We start from the raw sequence: 25,120 nt of genomic DNA on the forward strand, positions 1-25,120 counted from the left end.
GGGAGATCCGAGAGAGACAACAGAGTATAAACAAGTGATTGAAGATGAGGTTAGGGGGAGAGGGGAGGATTACTGGAGGTCTCCAAGAATAAACGAAACACCAGCCCTGGCCATGCCTCCAGCAGCTGAATGAGTAGAATCGGGTCATTGACAGCATTCATCTACAGACAACATCTACTGCAAATACAAAGGCCTGAAACAGGAGGCTGCATTTTTCATTTTTGAACGCTTTCATTTATGCACACTGTGTAAACACATTAACCTTAGAGATAACCATGCAGTCATTGTTTTTATGCATCTATTGTTGAGATAGATGTTTTGCTGTTATTTAAAAGCAAATAAGTCTGTCAAAGCAGAATAAAATGTCAAGTAGGGCTGGGAGATATTTCATACAGCAGGCAGAGTTTTATTCATCTTGAGATGTCAGAAATGCAATGAATGGCATGTTGTTGGATTGACGATTTGAACTGAATATTTCCCTAAATGCTTCAGTAACTTCCCCCACTAACAAATATTTTGCCAGTAACAAAGCAAAGTAAAGCCCTCTAAACAATTAGTTAAAAATTGTTCAGTCTTAAACCTGCAGTATGTAACTCTTATTTTTTTAAATCTGCTCTTTACATATTTGTTAAAACTGTCACTATGTTGCAACACTACAGCATAAGACAGTAAGACATATAACAATGGGTTACAAAAAGATATTTTTTGGAAGTTGCCCTTGTTTTTTCAACTGAATTAGGATTATTTTGCACTGCTGAATCCAAAAATGACATCCATTTTACTCAATCTGGTCAGGTTTTTATTCTAATTTGATTTAGAGAAGTTTGATCTCCTGACTGAATTGATGACATTTTTGTGACATTATCAGTTTATTTATATTAATATTTCTCATTTTCCATCTTTTTTCTGTCTTGATGGAATCTCTCCTCCTGCTCATCACTCATTGATCCAGATTCTCAGGAAACCGATCCATAAATGATAACAAGTCCTGCATTTTGATGCTCATGTTGCTCCATAGTTCAGAAGGTTGACCCGATTGAGCAAAACCAGTGTGAATTTTGGATTTAGCACATCAATCCAAAACAAAAAAATGACCCTAAAACAGTTGAAAAAACCCAGATAATTGTTTGGCTGTTGACCAGAGTAATCTGTGAAAAAAAAAAATCAAGTGCTTCTGCCTTCTCCCAGTGTTTGAAGTGCTGGGATACACAACTCAGTCATAAGCAACCAATCAGAGCCAGGAGGAGAGTCTTAGCACTGTCAATCATGCTTGTGTGTGTGTTGCTATTTCAAACAGAAGAAATCAATAAAGGGGTCAAATAATGGGAAATGACCTGCACTTGCCCTTTATCAAGTCCAGAGGACTTGAAAGCACCTTAAAGTACATTCAGTCATTCACAGGTTAATGTTAATTGTTTAATAAAGTCCTCAGTCATGTATTTTCTACATCTACTTTAGACATATAACCATAAATGTATACACAGCACAATGTTTCCACTCAAATTGCTGGTAAACAGTCAGTTTTGTGCTTGGCACCGTCCAGCAGTATTTGATACACTGCTAACCTTTCAAGTTTTTCCACTTACAAATATTTACTTTCATCGTACATAGACAGACCTCAACCATGAGACAGAATCTAAGAAAAGCGGAAAAAAATAAAATAAACAATTTTTAAGTTATTAATTTTTTACTTATTACATGAAAGAAGTATTTGATCATCTACCAACCAGCAAGGAATCTGTCCCTCACAGAGCCCTCCCATCCTGCACTCATAGCCTGTTTTAACTACACCTGTTTGAACTAAGCAGAGGAATAAAAGACATATTTCTACACTCTCAAACAATAAGACTTTAACCTCTGAAGACCATCTGTAGGGGAGGGGCTACAGAAGGACAACAGGCAAATAGATGTTAGGGAACGGCCTCATGTTGCTAGGCAATGACTTACACTGAAGACAAGTCTTGTCTGGGTCTTCCAGCATGACGATGACCCCAAACATACAGCCAGAGAAACTACAAAGTACTTCAGTGTCCCGGAGCGGTTTAGACCGTCTTCGTATTTGAACTCAACAGAAAGTCTTTGGAGGGATTTGAAACGCCATGTTGCCAAGTGAAAACTGACAGATCTGGAGAAGGTCTGATCAAGAACTATGGGAAACATCTGACAGTAATCAAAGGTTCCAGTACCATATTGTCTCATACCACGATATTTCATTCCATAATATGCAAATTAATTATTTGAAAATGATACAATGGAATCTACAGTGATCATCTAAATTAAAGACTATTAAACAAGCCTTCTGATTTTTAGCCTTTACACAAAGAAATGAGATAAAATATCAATTCAAATTTCCTACATTTTCACATTTGTATAGGAACCATGTATATATCACTATACATCCCTAATGCATAATAGCAATTATTAGGCAATATCACCCAGCCCTGATAACAAGAAATGTGTTTATTTTTAATATGCTAAAAAACTGATAAACTGAAAAAATATGCTAAAAAAAACAGTAAAGCAAAAGTATTGGGGCAAAAGGAGGTAAAATGACTGAACTGAGCAAACTATCTTCAGACATAAAAATGGTTAAATGTAAAACGACCAGCAACGGAACAAAATGAGGCTTTAAAAAAGTATGTGCTGATTTGGAAGTTGGATCTCTGGCTGCAGTGCTGGACACAACATGTAAGCACAAAATTTCTCACTGACATCAAAAACACTTTCTTGGTCTTTTTAGTACTTTTGTATCTGCTGTTTACAGATCGGCACCATTATCCCAGGTGAGACAGAGGTGAAAAGAGAGGGAACTATTTAGATGAACCAATGCAGAAAATAAGGACAATGAGATATCTTGCCACCAGATGGCGGTATTTTGCCCTTTCAATAAACTGGACAGTAGAGCCTGCTCACTGGTGCATTAATGAACCCAGTGAGGGTCAGATATGAACTTCTCCTTATTCCTGTTGGGCCATATGCTTGGATTTGCTTTGATCCAAACCCAACAGAAAACCATAAAATCACCACTATGGCACAGCTCTGTTGTAATAGGAACAATCCATCCCTGCATTCAAAGCTTACATCTATTGCACTGATAGTGATGCTGAATTATTATTATTTGATCATATGATTCTTCAGTTATCTCAATATGCACCGTCATTTGCTGAAGCCCGAAGCATTTCCAAATCAGGACAAGGGAAGAGAGTCGGGGAAGGAACAGAAGGAAGAAGTGGGGCAAAGGGGCGTGGGGAATGTGGCGACATCCGATTCAACACAACATGGGTGCTCCAAGTCAAAAGAAAATGAGAGTTGTGCAAACAGACAAACAAACCATCAGTCAAACTGGCAGCAATGAGGGCAGACAGTAAAATAAGAAACAACTGCATGGATGCAAAGACAGGCAGAGGGAGGTATGAAGAAGTTCAACGGTTTGGGAGGCAAATACACCCAAAAGCAATGACATGCATGGAGACTAAGGAGGTTCTGTTTAAGGCTTTTTGTGTTGTTTTCCATCAGGCATTAGAATTATTCACTGGAGCTGATAATGTGTGAATAATTAGCAAACAGGTTAGTCAAAAGACAAGGATTTAGGGATGTGAAGAGTTGTATGTGGTCTGTATGTGGGTTTTCCATTTCATCATTTGCCTTGACTCAACTCTACTGTCCTACTGAAGACAGAATCTCTTCAGGGTGGATGGGATCAGCTGCTTATTTCCCAATACTTTCTCAAGTTGGTAAAATGTTTGGACTAAAGATTTTTGCAAATAAAGGTTTTATGTTTGTCATCCTAGTTTACTCAGACTTTTTTTTGCAGAATGAGCCAAGCCACCAATGGAAAAGTCTCATACCAGCATGAGAGGAACTTTGGAGGAGCATGTGTGTGATACCTCTTCCTTGGCCAGGTATGTGGCACACTGCACACAATAGAAGAGAACATCAGAGCGGTGACAAAGGAGAACAGAACCAGGTAGATAAGACCTTCTACTCCATCATAGCACAGCCCAGTCAAAGCCTGGACATAGTCCTTTAAAGAAGAGGAGAGGAGAGAAGAAATGTCAACTGGGAAGCGCAGATCGAATTTCTGCCATCAAACAAAGCAAACAGTGACTCACCATGTGTAGGCTGCGACAATCAACCAGGGCGGTCAGCTGGTGGAGACCAACCTCAGTGGTGTTGAGAACCGACTGGATTTGCTCCAGACTCTCCTGCACACAGAGCCAATGGTTTTCATACTGGACAGACATTCTGCTTTATGTGCATGTTCCAGAACGTCTTGAACTTTAGAAAATTGTTCATTTATAAACACAATAAATGAACAACACACTGTAGTGGATTTTTAAGGATATAACAACAGGAAAGTGGAAATATCTCTCTGTTGTTCAAATTTCTACCACTTTACATAGTAGAAAATCACAAGAGATTTTCACAACGTTCCCAAATAAAAATCTGTCTTATCTATCTAAATCTAAAAAAAAGTTTCATCTTGGTCTCATCTGACCAGAGATCCTTCTCTGAAACACCCTTTCCAAATAGAGCATGAAAACTGGTGGCCCTTTAAACAAATCCTCCATCCTGAGTTGTGAATCTTTGCAGCTCCTCCAAAACCACCATTGGCTTCTGAACTGTTTCCTTAAACACTGTCCTCCTTGCATCTCCTTGAATCTTTGAGGCCTCCAGGTCGAATAAGGCCATTTAGCTGTACTGGATTTTACTTAGGGATATCAGAATCAGATGAACTCTGAAAACAAATATATACTCAAACTTTCAGATAAAAGATTTTTTTAAAAAGGGGAAAAAAGCCCTCCTTTGTGTCGATCTGTGACATAGAATGTTATGGTAGTTGGTGGTTGTAGTTCAGGGGAAGGGAATACATTTCCAATCCACTACAAATGCATATCAGTGTTAAGCCTACAGGTAGTTGCACTGTAAGCAAATGCACCTTGGCAGTGGCATAATCACGTGTTGCTGATCTCAGTAGTTCTGCCACATCATCCTGCATCTCCACCAAAGCTTTGTGACTCCCTGACAGCCTCTGCAAAACAAACAGGGAAGTTTCTCAATAGGAAAGACGTCAGAGAAAACATGTTACTGTGAGACTGATTAGGAAAAGCCAGAATACTGAGAAAGATTTTTACCTGCTGGAACGGGTTCACTTTTCCAGAGCTGCACCTCAGGTAGTACTGCAGGATATCTGGCAGGGCATTCATAGATTTACGTTAGTAAAAAAATATCCAATCCACTTGCATTATACAGTTTTATAATAAAAAAAGGTAAAGTTTGCATTTATTAGAATGTTACATGGCCTGCTTGTTCCTGCTGAGGCATGTTTACAATTATACCAAAATATTGGTGAGTGAGAGTCTTTATTTGTATGTTAGAGTTTATAAAGACGTTGCTTTTATAATCATAATGAACTAAATTTGATTTTTTGATAATATTTACAGAAACCCCCTTTAATGTCAAAGTGAAAACAGATTTTAATTAATATAATATAAAAGTAACATATTATATTTTATTTCATTTTCATCTTGTGAAAATCATTTTGACTGGAACATTGAAGGTTTTTTTTTTTTAGTAAATTGCTTTGTCAAAAAAGCTAATTTTTCTTTAATCATGATTGATCTGTAGACCAAATAAAAGGCACAGTATTTTTAAACAGGCACTAAATATGGGCAACAACTGAGTTCCACAGCAAGTAGATAGAGTGGAAACTCTACAGACAACAAGACTGTGCGGAATGATGAAGCTGAACTAAGCAGAAATGTGATAAAAAGGGGAGGGAAGAAATCAGCTCAGATTGCAAAATAAAAAAGAAACAAAACTCTGCTCTGGATTCTTTCTGTGATGCCTTTGAGACAAGCAGAGGCAAGACAGGGTTTTTGATGCACAGCAAAATGCGTTGAGAGACAGTATGAGCTTTTAGATACCAGATTGTCAATCAAACAAAATCCCACTGGATGTGCTCAGACACACACAAAGAAATGAGCCATTTTCTAAAAATAGAAGCCATAGCAGCTTCAGCTACCAGAAGTCAAGCTGACACGTCTTCACTTCTTTGGCAACCAAAATGGACAACAATGTTCATAATGCATAAACTACCTGCAGAAAATCAGCAAGGTTGTATTGTTTCGGTGTACGTACCTTGATTGATGACTGCATTGTCTTTGGTTACACTGGTTATGTAGGAATCTGGAGAGACGCAGAAGTCACTGGCCGACTGTGGGGGAGCCAAACACAAATCAGACATCCAGCAGTAGGGATTACATCACTGTAGAGACAGAGAGCTCAACTGTGTTGCCATGGTTAACTTACAGCAGCGACACCCAGCTCAAGACCCAGAGAACCCCAGCTGATTATCAGAGTCAAAACCCCAAGGAAGCACACTCTGGAGGACGGAAGAAAAAAGAAACTCTCTAAAAAAACGATAATAAACTTGATGGCCGTGCAACATCATGATTTGTACATTTCAGAGAACAAGCAGGGCTTGAATCCGTCCAATCAGAGCAGCTTGGGGGTGATGATGCAACAGACCGTACCCAATCAGAGTGCCCCGAGAGTTGCGAATGAGCCCAAAGAGCACCAGCAGACAAATGAGAACATCGAACAGCAGCAGACCAAGGTAACCCAACCACCTACAAGAATAGAAAAAGGAACGCATTAATCCACAAATAGCATTTCAAAACCTAAAACACGAGTTTCTCATTTGCACTAATCAGGCAAAAAATATGACCTTTATATTCTCACTTTGTCTTGCATGCTATGTTAGTAGTTCAAGATACAGTGCAAAGAGTAATGGAGACCAGGCACAACCCTGCTTTGCGTATATTTCTGAGGTGAAACTGTTCAAGAGGCCAACACTGAGTTTGATTCTCACAGTAGAATTATTTTATTGGACTTTTATGGTATTAATAACAAGATTGTGTAGACCAAATCACTTTAAGACCTTATAAAAGAAATTTAATTTAATTCAATGGATGCATTTTCAATATAGCAAGACAATGAATAAAAAAAACAAAAAAAACAACTTGTTTAGGTCAGGCAGGTAAACTGCCGTGTGAGCTGCTGGCGTGCTCGGTCCAAACCCAACGGTCCCACTGAGTTACAAAAATAAAACATAAAAAAAGTTCTTCACAGAATTGAGTGCTGGAAAAAGAGAGAGAAGACGGCTGTGGCAGAACTCTTGGCTCGGAAAAAAGGACAGAAATCAGAGGCAGCAGAAGTCACCCTGAACATTTTGTACAGAACATTTCTGAACGTGCTTAATGTTTGTTAGTTGATAAAAAAGTAAGTCGCTCCTAAGTGCGCCGACCACATCACTGAATTAAGCTCACAAACAAAGGAAGGAGGTCATAATTTTATGCCTGATTAAGGTGTGTTTTATTATTATCAATAACGTAAATTAAGTCTTCTTGACATAGTGTTTCTTATAGGACTGGATTTCTAACTGTTTTATTTACTGACCTGTAAAAGTCAAAGGCCTCGGTTTTTTGGGCTAAGTCTTCCAGAGAGATGTCCGTGTTGGACCAGAATGGAACGTCCACCATCAGCCTCACCAGCTCGTCCAGCTGTCCTTGCAGCTTCTGGATGATGGCCACATAGTCCGTCTGATCCTGGAAGGTTGTCTCTAACTGGGCCAAGTTCTCCTCCACTGTCTGGTTTAAGGCTTGGGTATTGTCTGACACCTAGAAACAAAATGAAATAACATTCACTCAAGTGTACTTCTATTCATATTTTAGGGTAACATATTTAGTGCTATTGTAGACTCACCAGTTTCTCCACTCCAGAAACAGTGCGGTTGGCATGACGAAGGGAGTACGCCAGGCGACTGGCTCCATCACTCGACTCCCCGTTTCCATAGAATCCAACAGCGATTCCAGCACTGGAGGAAAAATGGGAACCAATACATGAATCTTTGACTCAAAGCAACCCTTTCATACCAATAGACAAACTAAAAAAAACAAAACTTCTCCTTTTTTTTTATAATTCACCTTGTGAGCAACATTACATCATCCTGAAAAACTGAAGGACACGCTAAGTTGTTGGCTGCAGTTCATCTGCACCTTGCCTTGCCTCAACACCAGAAGGCAGCACTGAGTTCTCAGATTTCACCCTCATGCCTCAGGCAAACACAGGACTACCAGAGAGGATTCATGTACACACATGCACACTCATTCACACACACAGTCTACACAATAATTGGGTCACCAGACCACAAATAATGCGATCCCCCTGCAGGGCTCTGCCCTCAGTCATTCAGCACACAGGCTACAATATTTGGGGCTCTTCACTCATAAAGACTTTATCCAACATCATGAACAATAGAAACATTTTTTTTTCTATTTTCTGCTGTCGCTAATCCATTCCTCCACCATGCTGCCTCCTTTAACCCCAATATCCTTTCATACCCCCCCTTATCCCAGCATCCACTGAAAGCTTGCGTGACTCTGCCCTCCTTTTGTGTGCTTTATGTACATAAGTCTACTGTACACTCTGACACTGCTGCTGTCTGCATGCAAGCACTAGACAGATTTGAAGAGATACATTACCATTGTTCAGACAATTCATTCAGGTCTATTACATATTTATTAGCTCCATTACACATCTGTCTTTACAATGCACATATCCTCCTGTATCTGTTCGCCCTCCGTGCATTGTTAAACACATGAGCAGAGCCTCACCAGCCATAATGAAAAAATATGTAATGATAAAAGGAATTTATATTGCCATATTCACACAGTAGTTTATACTATAAAGTATTTAATTTTAAGTTAGCTTAAACAATTTTGATTGCTTTTTTCTTCAAAATTGCAGAATTTTCGCATTTTTCCATTCAAATGCTCGGAAGCGCAGCCGGTGAGGCAGCAGTGAGCCGAGCCTGAGGTTATGCAACCTCTCGCTAACTGCCATTCTATGAGAGCATGTTCCTCCTGTCTGTACGTCGCCAATAAAATGGCTTAAAAAACATTTAATACATGAACTGATTTTACATTATTTAGATTATTCATATAATGAACAGTGTTTTTGTCACAAACTGTAGTGTGTGTAAATGTTTCGTATGCTGAGAAGCGATCATAAACGGCAGAGAACAAATTCCAGGTGAGAGAGGCAGTTTTCCTGCCTCATGGCAGGGGGCGCTCATGATCCCAGACAATGTGACTCCACAACTGCAGAGTAAGAGACAGAGAGCTAGCGATGGATGACTACATCTCTAAACTTAAAGAGTTTTCTAAAGTGGACTTTCAAGCGAAATAGGAAATAATAAGTAAAGGAAGAAGAACTGAAAGGTATGCTTCAAAGTACAAAACAGAAGGTTCCCACTCTTTTCAAATGGAGTGGTACACAAAAAAAAAGACTGGATTTGTGGATGTTCTGTCAGAAATGGCCTTTTCTGCTTCCCTTGCCTTCTGTTTTGCACTTGTGGCACTGTGTGGACTCAGGCGGGATTTTGCGACTTGAAGAATTTGCAAAGAAGCCTCTCTAAACATGAGTGGTCGACCCCTCACATTCAAAGCCAGATCGCACTGAGAGAGTCTGGAGACAGTTGGTTAGAGATGAATGGAGACGCGTGTTGTGTAACATTGTTGACGACATCAGCAATCAAATGAAGGCTAGGTTTAACTATTTCGATTAACTTGCTTTCCTCGGTTTGGTGGATTGCGCAAAATTCAGTGAAATGTCGCAATATTTTGATGACGCAAAACTGCAGAGCCTGTCAAAGTATGCCAAGTTCTTTGACTTTGTCAGACTAAAGGCCGATCTCATTGGACTGTATAGTTCAAAAACGATAAGGGATGAATGTAAATCTCCTGGACAGCTTCTTAACTTTTTGGCCAAGAAGGATCTTATTGCAAATGTTCCTGAGGCGACAAAGTTGCTCCAACTAGTTCTCACTGTGCCAACTACCACAGTGTCAGTGGAGCTCCTTCTCAGCATTGAAAAGACTCAAAACATACAGCCGGGACAGGACCGATCAAGGAAGGCTTTCTTCCCTGGCAGTGATCTCTAAAGAGAGACTTTTAAAACTGAAGAAAAATAAAGAGGACTTTTGTCAGGAAGTGACGGATGTTTTTGTGCAGAAGGAGCGGCGCATGGACTTCATTTATAAGTAACGGTAAGACGGCTTGGTCCTCGAAGGCGGGGCTAGGTCCACACAGGAGGTTTGCAGAGCTGAATGGTTGGAGGTTAAAGGATTTCTCAGAAATGCATTTAAGAATCAAGCCAACACTCCAGGTATGTTTTTGATGAGAAAACAGGATGTAAATCTCAAAAAAGTATATTTGACATAACACTGCCTGCTTAATTGCTTCCTATTGCTGTATATGTTTTAATCTCACCCTTTCTATCTTTTGCAGTCCAGTAAGAACACACTGGAAAACAACTGAAAAAAGTCCACATGTTGTTGACCCAGAGCCAAAAATAAGATTAAGACTCACAAGCACACACATGTGGGCAAAAACCCCCCCAAAAAAAGCAAAAGCAGTAAAGCATAAATGTTCTGATCTAAATTCGATTCTCAGTTAGGATATCGAGGAAAATCACAAAGTATTCAAAATCTATAAAGATCTCTCTCCCTCTGCCACACACAGGTACACAGAAAGCTTACATGACTGTATAATTCATTTCTCATCTCTGCTTCAAATCTGCTGCTGTCTCCATGGCAACCTTTCTCAGCCAGGGAGAGGGCCGAAACGGAGAGATAAAATAAATAAAGGCTGAAAGAGATGGAGAAGCGGGAAGGGAGGAAAAGTCTCGAGCTTAGAAGCAGAGAGGAGATGACAGTAACTAAAAGAGGAAATAATTCACATTCATAAACTGTCCAGTATCCTTGTCTGCACCATTGTTTGCTAATTTGTTGTCTTTTCATCTCTTCCTTGTCACTGTAGCTGTTCTCTCTTTTTTCCTTATCTGTTTGGTTTCTCTGCTTTATAGCTTCTACCTAATAACAAAGAGCTTAAAAGAACAACACATTTGTAACCATGGGAAACTATTCAGGAAGAAATTGTGCCACTTGCAAGATTAACTATAACTCTGGTCACATTCTTACGTTTGTTGAAGACTTTTATTACTGTTTCCTTTGATTTTCTTCCCCATTTGTCATCGTCTGTGGCTCTCTGTTTTATTTTGGCTCCATGTTCTACACCTTTTCTTGTTCTTCTCAGTGATTGATGTGGCAAATATTGTCTCCAAAAAATAAGACTGTTTGCAACTTAGAGCTTGGATCTTGTGGGTGAGATACTTAAACTCCTCCACTTTGGGCAGGACGTCTTCTAAATGTTTTAAGTATTTAAGGCCACTCTTTATCGATTAGTAAATAAGGTATTTTTTTCTAAATGTTTTGACTAATATCAAGTTGTATTTCAATCCTATTTTTACTTTTTGGCTGTTTGCTTTTTGTTATTTTTCTTCCTTTATTATGGAAGAAAACTCGTTTACATACTTTGAAGTTGGTTCTGAATGTAGATGAGATTAAAGCAATGGTTTTGTGCTTTTGCAGACAATTTCTATATCTGAATAGATATAGATAACTAATTATTGCACAACCTAGCTGAGGGTTAAAATATTTATTAGCAAAATTTCATTGGTCAGACTATTGCACACTTCAGCCTCATTTAATTCACACTTTGACCACAAAATGTTATATCTAGTGTGAGAGGCATATATATTAACTAACATTTGAATTATCAATACGTCCCCTTGGTGTAGTCTCAGTGAAAGAGGTATAAAGCTAATTAGCGTTACTAGTCCATAGGAGGATAAGCCTACTCAAACAGATATTTCAGGGAAAAAACAAGCTCCAGTCATTTAGCCTCTCACCTGCAGACGAGCGTGGCGATGATGACGCACCAAGCGGTGCAGCAGCAGTCTGCACTGGGCTGCTGGGAGCGAGAATGGGAGTGTGAGGAGTCTTCCTTCTTGCATCTTCGGCAGCAAAGCCAGAAGGAGTAGATGAGGAGGAAAATGAGGTCCAGGCCCAAACACAGCACGGCCATAGCACCGATGAGCAAAATAGACTAAAGAGAAGGAGGAGAAAGAAAGAAATTATTGGCTAATGCAGTTAGCACATATAAGAATCCTGTTCCAGATTTATCACAGGAAAGAGGACAATTTTGGATGTGGGTATTGAATACATGAAGCCTGTCAGCGAATATAAGCAGCAACATTACACACTTTATATAATTTGAAGAAATTAATGCTAATCTATATGCAGCAGTAAACTATGACTGGAAACTCCACTAAGAAAAAGAAAAGAAACCCATACTCTCAACAGAACAGACCATGCCGACATCCAGAGCCAACATAGCTAACTTTGAGAGTGGCCAGGATGCTGTAAGCCAACAACACAGGCTGTGCAGATGTCAACAAAAACTGATTCAAAAACATTCAAAGGCAATATATCGACCCTCATGAAAGACGAGTTAACGCATCTAACAAATGACATACACCAGAAGTTTAAGAGAACTGCTCAAATTGAAGAGCAACATAAGAATCACAGAGCTCTAAATATTTCAAACAGTTTCTGTGTTTGTCTTACTCTCAAAAACCCAAATTAAATAAAGTGCAAAAGAAGTAGCCTAAAATGAGAACGGTTGTAACAGTTGTCCTGTCACAGTAACAGTTGTCCTGTTACAGTAACAGTTACCGTTACAGTAACAGTTGTCCTGTCACAGTAATAGTTGTCCTGTCACAGTAATAGTTGTCCTGTCACAGTAACAGTTGTCCTGTCACAGTAATAGTTGTCCTGTCAAAGTAACAGTTGTCCTGTCACAGTAACAGTTGTCCTGTTACAGTAACAGTTACAGTAACAGTTGTCCTGTCACAGTAATAGTTGTCCTGTCACAGTAACAGTTGCCCTGTCACAGTAACAGTTGTCCTGTCACAGTAACAGTTACCGTTACAGTAACAGTTGTCCTGTCACAGTAACAGTTGTCCTGTCACAGTAACAGTTGCCCTGTCACAGTAACAGTTACCGTTACAGTAACAGTTACCGTTACAGTAACAGTTGTCCTGTCACAGTAACAGTTGTCCTGTCACAGTAACAGTTGCCCTGTCACAGTAACAGTTGTCCTGTCACAGTAACAGTTACCGTTACAGTAACAGTTGTCCTGTCACAGTAACAGTTGTCCTGTCACAGTAACAGTTGCCCTGTCACAGTAACAGTTGTCCTGTTACAGTAACAGTTGTCCTGTCACAGTAACAGTTGCCCTGTCACAGTAACAGTTGTCCTGTCACAGTAACAGTTACCGTTACAGTAACAGTTGCCCTGTCACAGTAACAGTTGTCCTGTCACAGTAACAGTTGCCCTGTCACAGTAACAGTTGTCCTATTACAGTCACAGTTGTCCTGTCACAGTAAGAGTTGCCCTGTCACAGTAACAGTTGTCCTGTTACAGTAACAGTTTCCGTTACAGTAACAGTTGTCCTGTCACAGTGACATTTGCCCTGTCACAGTAACAGTTGCCCTGTCACAGTAACAGTTGTCCTGTCACAGTAACAGTTGCCCTGTCACAGTAACAGTTGTCCTGTTACAGTAACAGTTGTCCTGTCACAGTAACAGTTGCCCTGTCACAGTAACAGTTGCCCTGTCACAGTAACAGTTGTCCTGTCACAGTAACAGTTGCCCTGTCACAGTAACAGTTGTCCTGTCACAGTAACAGTTACCGTTACAGTAACAGTTGTCCTGTCACAGTAACAGTTGTCCTGTCACAGTAACAGTTGCCCTGTCACAGTAACAGTTGTCCTGTTACAGTAACAGTTGTCCTGTCACAGTAACAGTTGCCCTGTCACAGTAACAGTTGTCCTGTCACAGTAACAGTTGCCCTGTCACAGTAACAGTTGTCCTGTTACAGTAACAGTTGTCCTGTCACAGTAACAGTTACCGTTACAGTAACAGTTGTCCTGTTACAGTAACAGTTGTCCTGTTACAGTAACAGTTACCGTTACAGTAACAGTTGTCCTGTCACAGTGACATTTGCCCTGTCACAGTAACAGTTGCCCTGTCACAGTAACAGTTGTCCTGTTACAGTAACAGTTGTCCTGTCACAGTAACAGTTGCCCTGTCACAGTAACAGTTGTCCTATTACAGTCACAGTTGTCCTGTCACAGTAAGAGTTGCCCTGTCACAGTAACAGTTGTCCTGTCACAGTAACAGTTTCCGTTACAGTAACAGTTGTCCTGTCACAGTGACATTTGCCCTGTCACAGTAACAGTTGTCCTGTTACAGTAACAGTTGTCCTGTCACAGTAACAGTTGCCCTGTCACAGTAACAGTTGCCCTGTCACAGTAACAGTTGTCCTGTTACAGTAACAGTTGTCCTGTTACAGTAACAGTTGGCCTGTCACAGTAACAGTTGTCCTGTCACAGTAACAGTTGCCCTGTCACAGTAACAGTTGTCCTGTTACAGTAATAGTTGTCCTGTCACAGTAACAGTTGCCCTGTCACAGTAACAGTTGTCCTGTTACAGTAACAGTTGTCCTGTCACAGTAACAGTTGCCCTGTCACAGTAACAGTTGTCCTGTTACAGTAACAGTTGTCCTGTCACAGTAACAGTTGTCCTGTTACAGTAACAGTTGTCCTGGATTCTGTGTGTAATAACTCTTGCAGCTCTTGCTCCAGCTGCAGTCCGCTGCTTGTGAATCTCCCTGAAATGTTTGAGTGGGCTTTGCTTTACTGTTTGCTGTTATCCCTGTTGCTAATGCACATTTCCCCCCTACATTTTTTTCCTGCCACTTAAGTTTCTATTACAATGCTTGGATAAACAAAAACTGTGACGAGACTGCCACCTAATTCACACTACATCCGGCTCTGCTGCTCAATATATTTCCACTGCTTTTGTCGGTTCTCTGAGTTTGCACAGCAGTCCTCAGAACATAATGTAAATGAGTGGTTTATGGTTGCACATTCATCAAAAAACTAAAATCTTAATATTGATACATCAGGCTGGAAGCACACATGCTCCACTTTTTCACCAAATCTTGGCCTGATACACAAAGTCCACAAAAGCATTCAACGTTCCACACTGGTCTTTACCACTGGGAAGAGGAGCATTTAGGATGTGGATACACAACGCAGGAAGTTTGTTAACTGATATGGGCAGAAAGCAGATCCACAGGCAGGCCACATAACTGAGCAGAGAAATGCACAAACAAGTGGAGTTCCTCTCTTCAGCCGTTTATAGTTTGGAAATTGTGGTTATCTAGTGAATGTTTGATGCATACAAAACATAAGCAGCACATAATGATGCATTGTACTGCATTTATACCTCATCAAATAATCACACCTCCATGGAGGGACAGGAAGTGAAGCTGTTCAAGAGCTGCATGAGATAAATGCCAACCGCACAGATCACTCAACCTCCAAAAGCTTTGAAGTGAAGAACAAAGTAGCGGAGACTGCCCCGTTACAGTAACAACTGTCCCAGAGGGAAGTGAGTTTAGAAGACAAAGGACACATGGAAGTATATGTGGAAAGAGGTGCTGTAATCTTTTTAATGCTCATCAATATACTGATATGCTAATTTTCCTGTCCCTTCTGGAGTTGCCAATGCAGAGCAAGACCATGCAGACACAGGAGGGTTCTAACATTTCAGCTGAGAGACTACTTACAGCAGACAAAGATCTCCTGCATCATCATCCTGAAACAGCAGCAATGCAATTGTAGGGGCCCCCAGAGAGTAACACAATCTGACAATGTCTTCAAGATATTCCTAGAGTTTCCTGCAATTCCAGAGTCTGGAAGGCTTTTTGTATTGACTGTAAATTTCTCCAGTCTGAAAGAAGTTAACTTCCACACCAGGTTTAATAGGCTCGGAGTCATATTCATGTTTATATGAACAACGCTAACACATGTGTAGGTGATGGCAGGTGTAATCTCTACAACATGGTAAATATGCATTGTTCCATCATCATAGCTTGTGTTAATGAACACTAAAGTACTGATAGCACAGCTTGTTGCTAACATTATTAATTTTTACTAACTAGTTTTGTTCACCCTTGGTTTACTGACTCTACTCTGCCAGGTTGAAGACGATGACCAGGGTAGATCAGGAAATGACCCTGATGGGACAGGAGAAGGAACATGTCTGTCTCTGGTATTATCCTGGGTTATCATCTTGTGCTTTGGCAAAGCTATGCTTAGCACCAGCTACGCACTGTTGTGCTTCTTAAGTCTAAAACGCGATTATAATATAACGAACAAAACTAATAAAGCTTTCACAGAACTAAACAGAAATGTTATACTTCATAATCTTTTTTTAAAAACACAACATTCCATACTTGGGCTTAACTCTTTAAAATTTAACATTAAGTAACCACGAACCTTAAATTTTAATTAAAACCTCAGTGGCGACCAACTCTCTGCAACAGCCTCATCCTCCTCTCAGTCAGTTTGACAGTGCCTAGATTAACTGTGGGGCTGACAAACTGTCAGAGCAGATTAGGCGAGGCTCAATTAGATGCTAATAAGCATGGTGAGCTTGGCTATAAATGAGTCTGCCCACTTTGATGTCACCATGTGAGAGTGAGCATTAACCCTACCAGAGGTCAGCTTGCCAGGTGGAGGAGGGGCCAGCACAGCAAACACCAAGGCACAGTGATCTACTTTCAATCTGTCCAAGTGAAGTGTGTGTGTGCGTGTGTTGCTGACAAGATCAATCACTTCCACGTCTGTGAGTCGTCCTTGCTCTGCCAGACTGTGCGTGTGTTATCATGTGTAGATTGGACTCATGCAGGACCTGTACACAACTTTTTCCACCCCTAGGCAGTGACTGACCTCAAGCGTATTCTGGCTGTATTTAGTTCTTCTATAAGTTCAAAGAACAGCCACAATCAGGATTTAAAAGAAAGTCTTTTGTCTGTCCTTTTCAAAGAGCAATGAGATAATTTCTACCACTATGTAAACTGTAGCCTACAAGCTAAAACTATAATTACTGACTTTGCTCTCCACAGCTGGGAATATGTGTTATTTTGGATCACATGGTTCCACTTTAATGATCTGCAGCTGTTAAACTGTAGCTGACTGTGCAATTCAAACAGATGAACGCAAACGCAGAAGCGTAGACGCAGGGCCTGTGTGCTGTAGCTTCACCAGCCTCTGGATAACAGCTCCTATTTCAGCACTCCAAGAAGAAAAAGATGTGAAACGTTATTATAGATTAATGTTTCATCACCATGAAATGCTGAGGACATTCTGTGCATTGCAAAAATAAACCATGCCCAGCAGAAGCAGGTTTATGCTGTGGGGCTGTTGTTGTCCAGCAGGTAAGAACTGATGGGATAATGGATGGAACTAAAAACAGGGCAAAAAAGGAAAAACTTGTTAGAGGAGCAAAAAACCATCAAACAAAAAAAAACAAGAGACAGGTGAGTGATGGGAAGTTATCCTGCTTTAATTCAGAGTGTAACATTTCATGTATATTATGGTGCTGTTTAGAGCTATGATCATATAGGCTAAGAAATCATGGTAAATTCAAAAAGCATAAAAAGTAAAGACACATTTTTTTTAAAATCACAACGGTTCAGTCAAAGTCCAGACTTAAATTCAATTGAGGATCTATGAATAAACACTAGAATGGCTATTTTCTCACTTTATATCCAAAATGGTTGACTTTGTGCTATTTTGCAAACAATATGGAGGATAAATTCAGTCTCAGCACAAGCAAAACTGTTAGAGAAATACCTCAATGCCCTGCAACATGACTGTACACTCAGAATACACTTTATAGAAAATTCTTTTTTTTAAAAATGAAGAAAAACATGTTTCTTTTCAATTCATAACTACTTTGTTGTAGTCGGTCAAATAAGATCACAGGAAAATACATTGAAATTCGTGAAAAAGTTCAAGGGGTTTGGATTTTTTTTTCCAACATGGAGCATAAAGTAAAAGTGTGAGGGAAACCAAATGAAACTGAGTGAACCAGAAAGAAAAGAACCTACACTGAAGACGTTCTCTGTTCATTTTGAATGTGTTATGTTGTAATATGGCGATGGATGCGGTGGACAGAGGCCACTCTGTAGGCCTTTGTTTGAGTGCTGAGTGGATGCATGAAAACCTTTGAGAAAGATATACTGAGGCTCTCTAAGGGCTGGCCCCAGTGAAAAAGTAAAAGAAAAAAAGATAATGAAAGAAAGCATCCTTTCAACTGCCACACCGCCACACTCCCTCCCCCAGTCTGGTCCCCCCTTCTTCTTCGTCTTCTCACACTTCGTTTCCCTCCCACAGCCTAACCAAAATTAGCAACTTTACCCTGTGAAAAACACACAGACCCTGAGGGAACCGAGCGACCCCACATCAATAAACAACACAAAGAGACACATAGGCTTACTATAAGTAAGCATATAGCTTACTGTACCACACACACAAAAAAAAGCTCGGGCATACAGTCACGGTGCTCACTGACATGGAAACAGCCTCATCTGCTGAAATATGTCAGTATGTAATTAGTCTGAAAAGGGGGTCCTTAAAATTCCAGTGGGTACACACAGGGACCCAAACATGCACAAAGGCCCTTAGTTAAACACTGAATAGCTCACAGGAAGTGGCTATTTGGCAACTTAGCAGCACCTCCCATGGCTCATCAAGTCTCCTCTCATCTCAAGCTAGTCTTTTTTATCTTGTTTTTCATTCCTCCTCCTCTGCCTGTTTCCCTCCAGTTCTCATCTTCCCCCCCTTGTTCATGACTGTGGGTGCCTTCTCACTTTGAGCTCTTGAACTTCCACGCCCCCACTCCCCTCCTCCTCTCAGTGCATGCAAGCAATCTGCACTGAGGGTAAATACAGCAACTGAAATGGGTGCTTCTAAATGACGCGTCACAGTTTTGTGGGAGCTGCCAAGGCTAAACGACCTGGTGCAGAGACCTGGTAGTCACCTTATTCAGGAATTATAAGGAAAGGGAGTAAAATCAAACATGAGCTTTAGATTTTTCCATTCCCATGGCGGCGCCCTGTATGGCTGTGGCTGCTTTGGCTCTTGGTAACACAGACAATTTGTTGTTTAGGTCACTATTTTCTGTTGCAACATCATCCGGACGTCATAAATTCGGAGACACGGACCACTCTACAAAGCTCTGGTCTACTACGCCAGTTGGATCACTTAGATCAAGCTACATACACAGCAGCAGAATCTTCCAACAGCCCAGGCCCACAGAGACACCGGAAGGCCTGGGCCCTCCGGTGTCTTAAGAGAAAAAATAAAAATAAAAGCTTTCTGACTGAAAACAAAAGTGTTGGTGTCATGTTGGACTTACAGCTGAGCTAGAAGCTAACCCTTTCCAATTGCAGTTCCCCTCTATCTTGCTTGCGAACATACGCTCCTTTGAAAGCAAAATGGACAACCTGAAACTGGATTTAACCACCAAAAGGGAAACAAGAAACTGCTGCATTATTATTATCTGTGAGATGTTGTTAAACTCATCTGTCTGATAATGCCATCAGCCTGGATGGGCTAACATGAGTCATGCTCTCGCTGGTAAATCCCAGGGTGGTGCATTTACATTAACAACAGAAGGTGTAACAACGCCACCCTGGTCTCCAGTCATTGCTCTGTGGACATTAAGTTCAGAATTGTGGGGTGCAGACCTTTCTACCTGCCTGGGGAATTCACCACTGTTATCATTGCTGCTGTCTACACCCCTCCTCCCCAATCCCTGCACTAACATCAGGAAAGCATTGAGTACTCTCTTAACATACCGGGAGGGTGTTTTTATTGTTGCTGGAGACTTTAACCAGGATAACATGAATAATGTTCTTCCAAGAAGGCCTTCAGACCAGCTCCCTGCCCCCATCTCGGCTCTTCAGATCATCTTTCGGTTATGCTCATCCCAGCATACCAGCCCCAGCTCACCAAAGAAAAGCATGTGGTGAAGAAGGTGAGAGTGTGATCCTGAGGGAGCTCTGTCTGCACTGCAGGACTGTTTTAAGTGCACATACTGGGGCATGTTCAGAAAGGCCGCTACACATAACCAACACAGTATGTGGCATTTGTATCAGACTACATCCAGAGACGTACGGAGAAGGTTACACCAACACAGACAATACTCACGGGGCAACCAAAAACCTTGGATGACTGAGGAGTTGTATTCAATACTGAGGGAGTGAAAAGCTGCCTTCAAATCTGGTGATGTGGCCGTACTTAGATCAGTGACGGCCAATCTAAACCATACCATCAGGACGGCAAAACATGACATCCAAGGTTTCTTTCATGATCCCAGCAACACCAGACAACTATGTCAGGGCATCCAGTCTGCCATCAGATTGCTCACCACCAACAATACCCCTACTAAGGCTGTCTGAAAATGCTAAGTTATATATTATTAACAATATATTATTATTGTACATTTATGTATTTATAGGCACACTTGTGATTTTTCTCTTTGTTTTGTTTTTCTCTGTTTGCTCTGGCAGCCAAGAGACGACATTTCATTACTAATTTCACTACTGCACTTCGTGCAACGACAATAAAATAAGTCTAAGGTGTGAGACAAAGCTGCTCTCTAAAGCAGTTTTGTCGACTTCCTCAATGAATAATTGAAAAGTACTAATTGCCTTTTATTCACGTTACTAATTATAGGAGCTCCTTCCTATTAATCCATCAATTTTTAATCTAATAATATGTGAAAATTTGTAAAATGCAAAGGAAAGAAAGGAAGAAGGTCAACTTCATTATCAATACTGCTACGAGTTTATTGAGCAAAAGTTATGTCAATGCATTTAGATGTTAAGAGTTCATAATACAGTCCTTTTTGTCACATCCCTTGCACAATTAAGGTTCAAATGAGATTTTGAAGCTACTCATATTTAAACAAACAAATCCATAAAAAAGAAAATACAGCCTCTTATCAGCTTAACTCTTTAATTTGAGTTCTGAATTTTTGCATCAGTTTTTGAAGTCTACATACCTCATTGTCCCTTATGTCATCAGAAGTTCTTTGTCTGATTAACTATTTAAGGATTCAAGAATTTTTTTTATTGTCATACAAGAGTTGCTTGTTTGTGATATGAAATTCGGTCTGAGGCAGGACTCAGGTACTTAGCTCAGTCAACAACCAGTTTTCTTTTAGGAAAACAAAAGATCTATAGTAACATTCTGTTTTCCTTTAGTTACTTCACAAAATTTCTAATTAGTTGTAGACCAGGGGAGCTCAAGTCCAGTCCTCGAGAGCTACCATCCTGCAACTCTCAGATGCTTCCCTGCTCTAACACACCTGAATCAAATGAATGGCTCGTTAGCAGGTCTGTTGGAGTAAGGATGAATCTAAACTAAAAGTAGCTCTGGAGGACTGGACTTGAGCACCTTGTTGTAGACAGTAACTGATCATCAGGAATAGAGGAACCAGAAGATTATCTATCACTTTCTGAATCGGTTAAAGCATCTGATTCACTTTCTCTTCCACTTTTTTCTTTTTGCTTCTGTTTAGGTTTTAGACCCAAACACTTCGTAGTTTCCGTTGTTGCCAAAATAGTGTAATCAAAGCCATCAACCTTAAATTTCATCACTATGCCCAGTTCCACATAATCATTTCTTAGAATCATAAACACTGTCTTCTGTGTTTCAACTTTGCTGATTTGCTTTCATTGCTGGCGTGATCTGACCATGACGTTTCAATTCCAATTCCATCATTGCTGATAAACGGTGGCAAATTAGACAAGGACATTTTTTATGAAGGGTTTATCAGGTTGAAGATGGTAGTTTGTGTATTTCTCAAAGCAAAACCCCTCTCAACTACGCTCTTCACCTTGTCAATAGAGACCAAAGCCATAACCACTGCAATACTCATCCTGAGTGCTGCCTTCACTCTTTCACATTCGACAAACCACAGCAGTCAAACCACAACCGAAATATCCACATCAACTGGTATTTTAATACCATGCTGATGGTCAAGGCTCCTAAAGCCTTCGACCGTAACTTCCCCCAGCCTTCGCACAAAGCTGAAAAAACCACCAATTAAACACCAGTGAAAGAAGAATGTGTTAAACTGTGAAAAAAGTTTAACACTGTAAAAAGTGAAGTTCTAAGCTGTAGAAAACTTCCCACTCGTTCTCCTCTCCACGCATGCAGTAGACACTCACTCATGCGCACACAAAAGAAAGATTGATTCGGTTTTCTTTAAGAAAGGATTAAAAGGAATTACAAACGGAAATTAAAACAGCGAAAAAAGGAAGGAAAGAAAGGAAGGCTTTGGTGGCAAAAACAAACAAAAAAAAACAATGGCAGGGAAGAATGAGTGGATGTACCTACAAACAAAAGGAAGCAAGGATTAAATAAAGGAAGACAGGAACAAACAAGAGAATAACCATAGAATGGAGGAAGACAGAAATTAAATGTCAGAAAGAAATAAAGATAAAGAAGGGTTAAATGGAAGAAATGAAGGAAAACTGGCCGTTGATGTGGTCAGTTTAGTGTAAACCATTTGGTAAATGGTTGAATTAAAAACTGAAACATTTTTTTTAATTTTTTGTAGAAAAAAAATACAACATTTTATTTTGCCTGTATATATTTATACTTTTAATGACTTTGAGATCCAAGACGTGGATACAAACAGCTAGTCAAGAACAGGATGCTGGAGTAGGACAAGAGTGGAGCGAGCAGGAGGAGCACCGAGCGTCCCAAGAAAGAACTGTTCAGAGAACATATGACAGATATGAAAGATCACCGTCTGATTATTGCTGCAGAGAGTCTGATGCCCTCACATCAGTCTCAATGAGAGCAATGGATGCTGGAAAGAATATAATGACACTCACATCCACCACTGTTGTGACCCCCATTAAAATTGACTTTCAAAAGGATTTAAATTGTCTTTGTTGTCAAAATAATATTTAAAATACATTGAAATAGTACTTTTCTTCTCTTGCTGTCACTCCTTACATTACAGTATTTATTTTCTTGATCCCTCGTGCCCAGTCTTCTTCTGTCTCTGTAGCAGGCAGGCAGTGCAGCAAGCCGACTGCAGGGGAGCAGGAAGGGGAAAGGGTTAAAACTCAAAGCTACGGGAAAACATAATTTCAATAATTTATGAATTTTTAAAATATTTCTTATTTATTCAATGTGTGGACAAAAAATATCTAAGTTTTCTTTTTTTTCTGTCAGAAGAGATGGGGAGTCCTGACCAACTAGCTAATTTCCCTAAAATGTAACATGAATATAGAATGAAATATGGAATTGAAACACTAGACGATAGGTGAAACCACTAACCTGGTTATATCAAACAGTTTGCCAGAAGAAATTCTAAAAAGCATTGAATTAAATTAAAATATACTTACTCCAGGACAGATGAGAGCTCCAGCGAGAAACAAGATGGCGATGAAATGTTCTGAAAGTGTTTTGAAGCGTGTACCATGTGACCATGACGTCACATTGGGATGCCTGCCTCACAGCTGCGTCTCATTTTCTTAAGTTTAAAGAATGTATTACTTCTGTTTTTGAAGTTGAAGTTCACGTAACATTTTATTAAGTTGAATTTGATCATGTGTTCAGTTAACTTGATTACATCAGCCCAGCTGACTAAAACCCAGTATTACTTGTTACAGTGTGTAAACTTCTGAAGTCAAAGAAAGTTACAAGATACCCCCCCCACACACACACACACACACACAAAGAAAATATTCTAAGCATTCTGGTCTGTAGTAAATAACAATTTTGGTAATTCTGACTAAACAAGAGAAGTTTTGTCTGATTTAACTTCAGACAATCTGTTTATTAGGTGCGTATAAACAGATATGCCACCTATCGTATCTGTGGTGTATCTGATACGATAGGTGGCAATCTGATACTGATACGCCACAGTATGTGATTGAAATCACATTGAATGTGATTTCAATTGAACATCCAGTGAGGAATGAGACTATTCCATTAATAAAGAAATTGTTTTGCACTTATGTATCGATCCAAATGGTTGAGTGGTAACAGCTTCAGAGGCCTGCTTCATGGACATTTAATTCATTTCCTTTCACGAAGCGCTGATCAATGCAGAGGGAACCCACAACCCCACACAGGAGAAGACCCACAGAAACCACTCAGCCAGTCGGCTGTAATTTCACAGCGTGTGCATGTGACAGGAGGCGGGACGATAACGTGACCCAACGTGCTACACAACAAAACAAGAGTGTGAAGTAATTAGTATCTTGTGTTTTCTCCTCACCTTCTGATACTCTGAGTCCTCTGGTCTGAAGTCACTGCTCACCATTTGAAATTCCAGGTTAAAGTGAGGTAACCGGTGAAGCAGATTCACCCACCAAGGTGGAGAGTAGTTGACCACGGCCGCCATCCTGATGCAGCTGCCTGCAGACTGCGACTTCGCTCTGCAGCCTGATTCTTCACTGGGACACTGCAGAACATGTCAGAGTTTACACAGCAGCAAAACACAATGGTTAGTCTCATTCTAAGAAATGCATCTCAAGTAAATTTCGCTGCTAAAAACGGTCTTCTGCAGAAATCTAAAAGCAACAATCAGGCATAACATTATGACCATCTGCATAGTAGTGTGTTAGTTCCCCTATTTGCTGCCAAAACAAATGCTGCCCCTTTGCATAAACTCCTCTAGACACCTGAAGGTGTGCTGTGGTATCTGGCAAAAAGTTCTGTGAGTTGTACTGTGGGGACGGCGTGGATCAGAGCTGTTTGTCCAGCACATCCCACAGACAGTAAATCTGTCTGAGATCTGGGACGTTTTGAGGCCAAAATTGTTGTTGTGTTCTTTACAGCTTTGCTGAACAAAAGTTTAAGATGGGGAACATTTTGTGATAGAGAAACATTTTTCTGTTGAAACTGGGCACAACCATCAGAGAGCACATCTTTAATGAAATAGTGTATGTGGTTTACAACAATGTTCAGGTGTGTTGTACACATCAAGGGAGTCCTACCATAATACTGTGTGTCTGCCTTTTAGTTTTAGAAGCAAAAGAAAACACTGATTTATTCAAATGCTTCATTGTCCTTGGCCTGCTGGTTGGCCAACACTGAAAGTGAAACTGACATAATTGCTTACTTTGTGATAAATTCAGCAAAATTAACATCCGCTCATTTGAATTAGAAAATTCCAATTTAAATTCCATGCAACTTGTTGCTTCTTAATAAATGTAAAAACAAAAACAAAACGTATAAATTCTACACTCTTCATTTTGACACATACA

The 25,120-nt window shown here is 40.2% G+C and overlaps 1 protein-coding gene across 3 annotated transcripts in view; it reads right to left on the reverse strand.

Annotated features, from left to right (window-relative positions):
* The window catches only part of LOC114143903 (protein tweety homolog 3-like), a 35,823-nt gene that overhangs the window by 8,630 nt on the left and 2,073 nt on the right, over positions 1 to 25,120 (reverse strand). For all 3 annotated transcript variants that reach the window (XR_003595346.1, XR_003595347.1, XM_028016296.1), the window contains exons 2-12: positions 24,130 to 24,315; positions 11,815 to 12,011; positions 7,768 to 7,879; positions 7,462 to 7,682; positions 6,537 to 6,632; positions 6,313 to 6,385; positions 6,142 to 6,217; positions 5,136 to 5,191; positions 4,940 to 5,032; positions 4,113 to 4,205; positions 3,888 to 4,024 (exon numbers count right to left, since the gene is read on the reverse strand). Coding sequence is in view for 1 of the 3 variants with exons in the window: in XM_028016296.1 (XP_027872097.1) it covers positions 3,888 to 4,024; positions 4,113 to 4,205; positions 4,940 to 5,032; positions 5,136 to 5,191; positions 6,142 to 6,217; positions 6,313 to 6,385; positions 6,537 to 6,632; positions 7,462 to 7,682; positions 7,768 to 7,879; positions 11,815 to 12,011; positions 24,130 to 24,255 (1,280 nt within the window). In the remaining 2 variants the exon portion in view is untranslated. The remainder of the gene's footprint in view (positions 1 to 3,887; positions 4,025 to 4,112; positions 4,206 to 4,939; positions 5,033 to 5,135; positions 5,192 to 6,141; positions 6,218 to 6,312; positions 6,386 to 6,536; positions 6,633 to 7,461; positions 7,683 to 7,767; positions 7,880 to 11,814; positions 12,012 to 24,129; positions 24,316 to 25,120) is intronic.

This window comes from Xiphophorus couchianus, chromosome 5 (assembly GCF_001444195.1).
Source record: "Xiphophorus couchianus chromosome 5, X_couchianus-1.0, whole genome shotgun sequence".
In the NCBI taxonomy this organism is placed as follows: domain Eukaryota; kingdom Metazoa; phylum Chordata; class Actinopteri; order Cyprinodontiformes; family Poeciliidae; genus Xiphophorus; species Xiphophorus couchianus.